The sequence below is a fragment of the Phycodurus eques genome, chromosome 21, assembly GCF_024500275.1.
Source record: "Phycodurus eques isolate BA_2022a chromosome 21, UOR_Pequ_1.1, whole genome shotgun sequence".
NCBI lineage: Eukaryota > Metazoa > Chordata > Actinopteri > Syngnathiformes > Syngnathidae > Phycodurus > Phycodurus eques.
Window position 1 is genome coordinate 11,691,478 of NC_084545.1, and position 10,475 is coordinate 11,701,952.

Genomic DNA, 10,475 nt, shown 5'->3' on the forward strand with positions numbered 1-10,475 from the left:
AAAAAAAAAATCAATAACAAAGCGCAAAGATAAATCACAGCTATAGTTATTATTAAATTTTGGAATCATTTAATGCAGCAGTTTTTGGATAATCTGACAGATTTCTACAACCACTGAGCATTGACAGAAGGTGAATGCAGACGACGGTAAACAGACGGCCACAATAAAGTACATTTATACATAAAATATAGTGCAGGCTGGGTCACAGAACAAGACTCAATTCCAAGGAATTATTTGTGTCAATAAAGCTTAGGTATAGACAGGAAAGTAAAAAGTATATATTGGTCTATCAGAATAAAAGAGGGGTATGAGTCTTAAAATAAAAAATAAACTCCCAAAATGGAGTTGATAAAATGAATCAATAGAAGTGTCTCTCAAGAGTCAGCACCAGACTAGGGACAAAAGAATAACAGAAGTTAATGATCAACAAAGATAGATTAAAGATCACAAAACAATTGAAAAGAACTCACAAGTGACCTTACCTTAGGTTTGTCAATTCTTTTTTTCTTTAATCCTCCACCGAAGAGTCGCATTAATTTGGGTGTGGGTGGTTTGGGTCCAAAAAGTGCCAGACCTTTCTTCTTTTCCTCTTCTACTTTAGCTGCTGCTGGACCCTTGGCTTTCATTAGTTTCCTATACAGGCATGTGCATTTAATGTCAATAAAGAGTCGAACAATAGATTCACGGGGGTTCATATGACAGTATTATCAGCTAAGAGACCACTGAATCGAGATTAGCCTTTAAATTTAGACATAGATTTGTAACAGGACAGCAGGGATTTGTCTCACCTTCCCTTTCGGGCCAGCACTTTCTGAGACTCTGGGTAGTGGACGAGAATATCAAACAAGTCTTTCTTCTCGAGGACAAAAAGATTAGCAAATCCGGAGGCTTTGACATTTGCTGTCCGTCTGTTTCCTCCATCTTTGGATGACTGCAGCAAACTGATAATACACACACACACACACACACACACACACACACACACACACACACACGCACATTCACATCCATCCATCGATCCATTTTCTGAGCCGCTTCTCCTCACTAGGATCACGGGCGTGCTGGAGCCTATCCCAGTTATCATCGGGCAGGAGGCGGGGTACACCCAGCCAATCGCAGGGCACATACAAAAAAAACAACTATTCGCACTCACATTCACACCTATGGGCAATTTAGAGTTGTCAATTAACCTACCCGCATTTAAATCGTATAACAAAATTTGTCCTAAAAGGCAACGTAGTTCAGATTAAATGGACTTTCGTGGACGACTGAATCAAATAATTGACACAGACAGGAATATTGATAACTGAAACTAAAAAATGCATTCAATTGCATTTCAACACAACACCAACACCAAAATTAAACAGGCCTAAAATGAAAGTGCCATTTTAGGACATTTTTTTTTTTTTTTTTTAGAACAGTATTTGAATGGCTTCTGCGTGGCAGTTGAAAAGTTGAATCGCATGTTGGAGGCTTGAAGTGCTTCAGTGGAACGTAAAAGTTCCCTTTTGCACAAATTGCACAAACTCCACTTATGGAGGCTTTCATCTTTTTTTTTTATGAAATTTGCCTCCCATCAGTCTTATCAACACTGGTTCATCCAATTCCTCCATTTGGTAGCCGAGCTCTGACATGTGCATCAGTGTAATTGTTGTACTAGGAAATCATGCAGTGACAAAGGTTCCACATTGTTTAAAACACAAAAAAAGCAATTAAAATGCGTTAATTTTTTTAACTAATTAATTTTTGTAATTAATTAATCACAATTAATGTCTCCAATGTATATATATGAACTGAAGAGCATAAAGCATATCTGACCTGATCTCTCCAAACACACAGCCAGCCTTTAGTGTGACAAACACAATACTGTTGTCAGGTCCTCCCACCACTTGCACTGCTCCGCCCTTGATGATGTACATCTCTTTGCCAATGTCACCCTGCAGAGAAAGCAGAGGGGTGCATGGGGATGGCCATAGGATAATTCCACAAAATTAACTATAAAGCATAAGACTAGCAATCCATCATGTAATAAAGTATCTCGAACCTACTTTCTTGACAACAAAATCTCCTGGCAAATAGATTATAGACTTAAGTCTCAGTAACATATCCACCAACATCTGCTGGTCACAGCCCTGTAAGGAAATATGCATGATAAGTCTCACGCAGCCAAAAATCTGACTCATTATGTGCTTTACAAATACTTATAGATGCAGCCACCTTGAAAAGGTCTATCTTTTGGAAAGTGGTCAGGTTGATGTCCACGGCGATGGCAGTTCTCATTACCAAAGGCATCTTCTCCAGCAGCTCAGACTCATCTAGATGCATCAGGAGGGACGTAATACTGAGTTCTTCTTTTTCACATTTGTGAAAAAAGATTCCTTTACACAAATGAAGGCACACTGACCCAGCATGCCCTGGGCATCCCAGGTGTACGTATACCAGGTGCGGACTCTGTTCTGGACTAAGGAGGGGATGCGGTTGGTCACCATGTAGGCCACGGTGCCGTCCATGGACGAGCGGAAGTAAGTCTGTCCTGCTGTGGCTGCGCCAATGACATCTCTCATCTGAAGCAACGAGAAGAATTAGTCAGAAAACAGCAAAATATACAGTATTTTTCAAATGCATTTAGCTTTTTTCTCAGGTTTTTGGCAGGCAAGATGCCAACGGCAACCATTGAGCAACATTTGTGTGATGGATGACAGGGCGGTGACGTCACTAACTAAGCGTCACTCCTACATGGATTGTTTTTTCTCGTCTATCACGACTCTAATGAGGTGATGACAAATTTGGAAAAGTTCATTTCTATCGGGTCTTCGAGCTGCGGGGAGAATGTGTTTTGTATTTTACCTGTCCGATCAAACTGGAGAACACAAAGATGCCCGTGAAAAAGTTTGTCATCTGAAACGTTATCTCAAAGACGGTGTGGGGTTCATTAAGACCCCCGATGTTGATCAGACTGCGGACAGCAAAGTAGTAACAACGCAGGTACCTGTAGAGAAGATGAGGGTGTTCAAGGGCCTACGAGTAAACATAGTGGACCTTATTGGGCTGTTCATTGATAGAAATTAATACACATGCTGGAGTCCATTGTTCACATATTTAAATCACTGTTCTTCCTTTTTTTTTTTGTTGACTCCCTTGATATCTTGCTGCCAATTAGAAAATTATATAAATAATCACATTAATAAATATAAAACAAAACAAGAAAACTGCATAACTGCAAGCCTTGGTAGGATCCTTCCTCGGGAGCGTCTTTTGACGCCAGCTTCGAATACCTACCTGCTGCTCATTGGTGACATTTCTTGAAATGTCCAGTTTTTTTCACTGCTAATGATAGGAAACTAATTATCAAACATGTTTGAGATTGACACAAGAGATCTAAGCAGACAGGAGAAATGCAAAACCTTCCAGAGAAAACCCAAAAATCTCATGTTTACAGTATTTCACTTAACTCTTACATGCATAATTTGAAACAGCGCAATCAATGGACCAGGCCCAAACCTTATTTGGACAAGTTGCTTTACGGGGACTACAACAAAACAAAAACACAAGGTGTGTCAGAAACGTTCCAGGACTGGCGTCACAAAAGATATCCAGTACTTCAAACCCAAACTACAAACTATGGGTTTTCCCCTTCAGTGTGGGCCCGAGGATAAACCAGCACGTCTACAACGAGAGCCTTCCGCGTTTGCTTCATTCATTCAGTGCGCAAGAAGAGGTGAGATTTATGGCAGGACAACTTGCACCAGCTTCATCATGTCAACGCGCCTGCTCACAGTGACCCGAGCATCCAAAAGTTGACCTGAGCGTGACAACGGCGCTGCAAAGACTTCCGGAAGGGTCCTTCCAGGAGTGCATTAAGGCATGGCAGAGAAGGCTGGGAAACGGCATTACACTCTAGAGAGATTACTCCAAAGGGGATTTTCTTCTGTGACGTCAGTCCTGGAACCTTTCTGACACACCTTGTAGTATTAAGTAAACAAGTTGAAAAGATTCCAATAAATAATCCACCTGACCGAGAATGATGGACATAAATAATGTCCCAAAAAGGTAATTTGTCATCTGGAACAATAAAAAAAAATAAAAAATCTCCTTTCTGTCCTTCAAATAGTTTTAGACTGACAGACAAATCAAGAACATATACAGTAAACAAAAAAGAAAACAGATGCTAGTGCTAGTAGAATGGAGAAATACTACTTACGCATTTCCCAGTCCAGAGTAGACCCACTTAGTTTGACCAATGCCCTGGTAGACTGAAGCCACATAGTAGAAGCAGGCGTTGAGGTGGAGGACGAAGAGGAGATAGCCGATGGTGCGAATAACTCTAAGAGCACAGTAAAGAAGGTAGTTTCTTTATAGTCATCCATCAATCCATGGTTGAGTTGCTGTCTTACAACTTACCTCCAGATGTAAGCCTTCGCCATGATACTTTCCAGGCGGTCGCTAAACTCGAAAAATGTATCCGCCTTGGAATTTTGGGGGAAAAGTCAACAGCGGCACCAAGTGAACAGCAAAAACACACACTATATATTCACCTTTAGCAAGCGGTTTGCTCTGAAAATGGATTTGAATCCAAACTGGAAGTAGAGTAAGTCAAAGGGTAAGACTGACACTATGTCGGCCTGTTGAGAAAACAAAGACAAAGTTCAGCTGACTATGATCTCCTCATCATTAAAATAGCATGCGACACCATACCATAAATCTCTCTGTTTCTCTGTAATTCTTCTTTGTCATCTTTCCATCTTTCTGAGAATATACATATATATATATATATATATATATATTTTTTTTTTTTCATTTTAACAAGAATGTAAATCCTCCAGAAAATCCACAGGTGGGAAATTGACAACTTACGATGATGTCTCCTGCTTTGACAAACTGTTTGCGAGACTGGAAGACGATGCTGTCCGTGAGGTAGATGAGGTCAGCCAGCAGGTCCAAGGCAAACCAGTAAGGGATTGCCCACTCAGTGTGGTAGGGGAAAGAGAGCCGGGCAGTAATGAACCAGGTGTTGTAGTTGAAGGCGAGAGTCACCACGCTCAGCCAGGCAATGTAGCGACGATCTAAGACGGCGAATGACAATAAGGAATTGAACTGAATGGTAACAGGAAATCATAATTTTTTGGTTTGAAACTTAATCTGTGTTCACCTGTGAAAGGATCAATGGTGCTCCCCAGCATATAGTCCATACAGTTCTCGAGGGGCTTCAGAAAGACATCCACACAAGTCCACATTTTCTCCATAAAGACAGCCTTAAAGTCTTGTGTCTTCTCTTCTTTCCCTTCTTTTGCCTCCAATTTCTTTTTCTCGTCCTCTTCCTTCTTTTTCTGCTCATTCTCTTTCTTTTTCTTCTCCTGCTCTTCCTTCTTCTTCCTCTCAGCCTCCTCTTTTTTGATCCGCTCCTCCTCCGCTCGCCTTTTCCTCTCCTCCACAACTTCAGCATAGTGGTCTTTAGCCAAGAGTGGCGCTGAATGCACACAATTTTAGTTGTACGTATCACATCAGAATTACTTTATGCTTTATGACACATCTGAGACGAAGCTGAGTATCCAAATTAGTGGAGAACAGATGGCGTTTGTACTCACTGACAGGGGGGCTAATCTCCGGTGATGAAGCATATTGATCAGTCACTTTCTCCTTGTAGATATCAAGTCTCTCTCTCATCCGCTTCACTATGGAGCGAAGCTGCTCATCAGAATACGGGTTGATTACGATTGGTGGAGGGGGGGGTGCCTCTTTTCTGAATAAATACATTACAGTCAGCCTCCCTTTCACATATTGTATATACTGTGTGTATATATATATATATATATATATATATATATATATATATAAACAACAACAACAACGGCACATGATTGGAAGATTGGAAGAAAGAAACCGAGAAACCTAGAAACATGAGCATATGGTGCCCCCGAGTGGTTTTACTTTAGCAATACCTTCTAATGGAATTGGACTACAATGGAATGCGTTTGTGTTCTTTCATTAAATGAATAAATCAATAAATGAAACGACACTGTGGTTAAAGTATTTTTATAATAATAATTTTGCATGAAATATTTAGACTGACCCTAATGAGGACAAATGCTGTAGAAAATGGATGGATGTTTAAATTTAAAGACAAAAAAAAATAAAAAATAAAATTGGGACTTCAATACAGTATCAGAATCTCCCCTCTGTAAATGACAAACTTGTAAACTTACCAGTAGATGCACAAATATAACTGAGTGATTGAGCAATATGCTTTCATATACCGTACTGTATAAATATGTAGTTGAAAGTTTCCAAAGGTGCCGCCATGACAGTATTGGACGACCTCAAGAAACAAACACCCGAGAAGAATTTGCAAATCGAGTACAACCCGGAAGACTTCAAATCCTAAACTAAACACATAATTTGGTGTTGCTTTGTGTACCTTTGCGCCGATACATAAAAATATTTTTTCTTTCTGTTTCTGTGGAAGGATTTTGAGAACGAAACAAATTCATGTGTTGCGGTGTGAAAATATCCATTAATTTTTTTTTCTTTCACATACGGACGCACTACATAGTCCACTATGTAAAAATCCCCCAGTAAAATTTTTCTTGGGGAGTATTGTACAGGTGTCTTCGACACGGAGGCAACCAATCAGAGGAAAGGGGGCTCGGTCTTAACCAAGCATGGACAAACCGGATACAAAACTGGGTCAAACAAAAGTACCTGTCAGAGGGGCCTTTTCTGGACACTCGTATGACAAAACCAAGGTGTTTTTTAAAAAAATATTTTTTTTTTTAATGAAATTGACTCTTATACTAAGTCCATGGTAGAGAGTCACTCTAATAGAGGTCTAAATAGCCAAAATATGGGACCTTTAAAATAAATTTGATGAGAGCTGAACAAACATCTTTTTATTGGATTCTGATTTCAAAGCTAGTTCTCCATCAATTTGTTGTGTACAGTATATGTAATTATATGAGGCGATAATTTATGTGAGTTCTCAGTCATAACAGCCCTCCGAGGGAAACCATAACTACGATGTGTCCTGCGACAAAAAATGAGTCTGACTTCCCCGCAGTAGGGAATGAGTGAGCGATTCCATAACACAGCCACTGTTCATCTCTAATAAGGTGTATGACACATTAATACGCTGTCTGTTCACCTGTTACTCACAAGTTGGCCCCAATATACAGGTCATCCTATATATACAGTATGTCATCTAATTAAAATTGAACAACAGGTCCACTCATTTAGAGAAGTGATTAAAAGTGGAAGGATCAGTTGTATCTGTCTTTACCTGTCACTCATTGGTTTATATTGCCGGGGCAGAAGTCGCCATATTGAGCTTCTTAAATCACAAAAGCTGAAAAGCTTTTAATCTACTCTGGGCTCATCGTCTCGTTAATATGCATGCTGCTCCAGCGCATCAAGATCTCACATACTGTGTTCGTCTCTAAGGACTTTCTTCGTCTCTCCCTGTCATCTTGCCAGGGAATCTGATTAATTAACTATCCTCTGAGTGATTAATTTGATACTGTCCCCCCGCACCCCATTGAAATCTTAGCCAGAGTGTGTTTTGGTATACATTATGCAACTGGTGAGAGGATAATATAGTACTACAAAATACACGAATGTTGGCCTCTCTGTCATTTCTTGCTTTATACTATTGATTTCGCAACTGTTGTCACCCTGCAAGACACATTTTTCTATTGTTGCTATGTCACGACCCACTTTTTACAGAAGTTAGGAACTATAGAGAACATGCAATGTTCAAAAATAGCCTATTTTTAAATTTAAACATAATCTACACATGCTAAAATTGCCTTTCGGAGGACCTTATTTAGAAACAGGATGAACATAAATGCAGCTACAAACATTTACATCTTGGCACTGATCTCGTCTTTTGAGAAAAGTTCAACATCAATAGTTTATCTCCTTTTTCGGAAATGTAATGAAGGCTGCAGACCAAAGCCACTGTAAAGGTTTCAACAGAATGAAGTATTATGCTAACCATTTTTTACTACCCACCCAAAATGGCTCCCGACCCACCAGTTGAGAATCACTGCTTTATACTGTATACTATTTTATTCTGTGTTGATTACAGTACAAATTCAAGGCCAAAGATTGGATTTCTTACCCCTCTGGTCCAATTTGATCAGGGTTGACTGTGGCTGCAGTAGGGGCTGATACTGGAGCCGGGGCTGGAGCCGGCGCTGTGGTTGACGCTGGTGCTGGTGCTGGTGCTGGTGCTGGTGCTGGTACTGGTACTGGTACTGGTACTGGTACTGGTGCTGGTACTGGTACTGGTACTGGTACTGGTACTGGTGCTGGTGCTGGGGCTGGTGCTGTCGCTGTCGCAGGTGCTGGGCCTGGAATTGATTTATCACACTTTCAACCAGTAGGCTAAGGCAGTAATATATAGCTTCTCCCGTACTGACTGATTGGCGATGACAATGCATGACCATATCTTCCAAGTACTCGTATCACGGAAATATATTCTAAAATTCAGCTTCGATTCTATTAAAACAGTAGCAACTACACACAGTCACTTTGACATAATACATATCAAACAGGAGTGCATCATTTCATTTCAAATAATAAGACTTACCCTGAGGTTGGTCCTCATTTTCCTTTTCGGTAGCTTTATTGTCCTACAGCACAAAGTCAGATGGTTCGTTAGTTGAGGCTTGTTTAATGGAGTCCCATTTTTCTTTGGAAACCAGACACGACTCTCGGCAGTGCTTCACAACATGAGAATGACAGAAATTTAGAATGACCTCTCAGAATAATGACGAGTAGTACAGCAAACTACAACTGTGACAACACAACATGCTGCTACAAAGAATAGCTCTTATGAAAACTGAAAGTACGCATAGGGATATAGTTCTTGTATTGCATTTCATTACACGTTGTGGTCGGCAAGTGTGCACATAATTACATACAAAAGCAAACGTCAGTGGTCGGGGATGTTCAGAAAATCTTTCTTCTTCTTCTTCTTTTTCTTTACCTTGCTTCCAGCAGGAGCTGGAGGAGGAGCAGGAGTTGGTGGTGGGTCTTGACCAGGGTCAGGAGCTTCTCTGTTGGTGGCAGGAGATGCTGGGATCTGCGGTCCACCAAGAAAGCCCTTAAATCTACCAAACATATCCAAGTGACCCTGAGGGTAATGTATAGATTGGCAAAAATGTGTAAGATCTCTTCTATGCCGCTTTCTTCTCTTTCCCTCTGAATGAGTTGGCCGCAGTGTTGCTGCTGCTTTTAGCACCACTAATGCTCTTGCAGGGAGAATAGCCCCCGTCACCTCCACAAGGGACATCTAAGCCCGTCACCATCTCATACAAGATCCCAAGAGGATTATGGCTCACCGCTAAAGCTCACATGGGCCACTCACAAAGAATAGATGCAAGCATGGTGGAGTACATAGTGTACCTAATGAAGGGACTCACAGCAATGAATAGCATTTACATACTATTGAGATACATAATGGCTTATGACTTTCCTTTGTGATTTTTACAGTATGGCGTTTTCATGGCTTTTCCGTTATAAGAACATGCACGATATTATTGTTTTTCCATTAGTTTTTTTGCCTTATTTTTGAAAACAAGTTTTCACACAATTGAAATCGTTGTGGCTACATTGCAGAATATTCTGGTTTATGGTTACTGATGAGTTTAGCTTGAACAGGTGTTGCTCCCAAACGTGTGTGTGTGTTTTTTTAAACGGGTTAATCATAAAGTAGTAACAGCAACAGAGCTCAAAAAGAAGTACTGTTTCCTTATGTTATAACACTCAGTAGTGCGGGCACATCGCTAGGCAGATTTGGTGCAGCCCAATCATCTGTTCCCCATAAACCGAGTCAAGATTGTGGGAATGGCAAACAATTGATTTAATCACTGTGCTGTATTACCGGTAAGTAAAAAAATGCATATTAAAAAGAACCACACTGATGTTAGCACAGACTATATATTTTCTTTTTACCCCCAAAAGCAAATAATAATAATAATAATAATAATAACAGTTTTGATTAATGATTGTGGAAATACGAACAATCTCAGAGCTGCTCTATAATATTGTCACATTGTAACATTGTTGATTCCAAGTCATGAGGGAACTATGATTTAAAACATTGAATTCATGTCTGTCTTTCGAGCTGTCCTTTTGTGTTAACTAGATACCAATACATTTCTTGATTTACTCTGCGTGACTCTGTTCGAGTCGGGCTCGCCACACTAACAAAAATGCCATTACGATGCAGTTGGGACTTGACTTGAGCCGTGGGCTTCGTGTCATGTACCTCACGGACCATTAAGTTGTCGCAGGTGTAGTGGACGAAATTGTAAGAGGAGTGAGAAGAATACAGATGCACCTTTTCCAAACCTACGTCTGATTTACTCATCGTGAGCTGAGAAAACAAAGCAGAGAAAACTTGTTTTTGTTGCTGAGCATTTTACAAATGATTAAACACTGTTATTAGAGGACAATATTAGACTGAACATATTTCG

General features: G+C 40.2%; 1 protein-coding gene across 2 annotated transcripts; it reads right to left on the reverse strand.

The window, feature by feature from the left end:
- Positions 1 to 46: 46 nt before the first annotated feature.
- On the reverse strand, positions 47 to 9,294 carry LOC133396785 (cyclic nucleotide-gated cation channel beta-3-like). Of its 2 annotated transcripts, XM_061666980.1 has the most exons (18): positions 8,984 to 9,294; positions 8,585 to 8,627; positions 8,114 to 8,345; positions 5,586 to 5,740; positions 5,150 to 5,467; positions 4,855 to 5,063; positions 4,696 to 4,746; positions 4,536 to 4,622; positions 4,402 to 4,466; positions 4,202 to 4,324; positions 2,848 to 2,989; positions 2,405 to 2,564; positions 2,218 to 2,315; positions 2,049 to 2,132; positions 1,819 to 1,937; positions 789 to 941; positions 483 to 633; positions 47 to 392 (listed from the first exon to the last, which is right to left on the reverse strand). In XM_061666980.1, the coding sequence occupies exons 1-18, from the start codon at positions 9,287 to 9,289 to the stop codon at positions 375 to 377; spliced, it is 2,514 nt and encodes an 837-aa protein (XP_061522964.1). In that variant the 5' UTR covers positions 9,290 to 9,294; the 3' UTR covers positions 47 to 374. The 2 variants fall into 2 exon arrangements, with proteins under 2 accessions (XP_061522964.1, XP_061522966.1); XM_061666982.1 differs by lacking the exon at positions 4,696 to 4,746.
- Between the last annotated feature and the right edge of the window lie 1,181 nt (positions 9,295 to 10,475).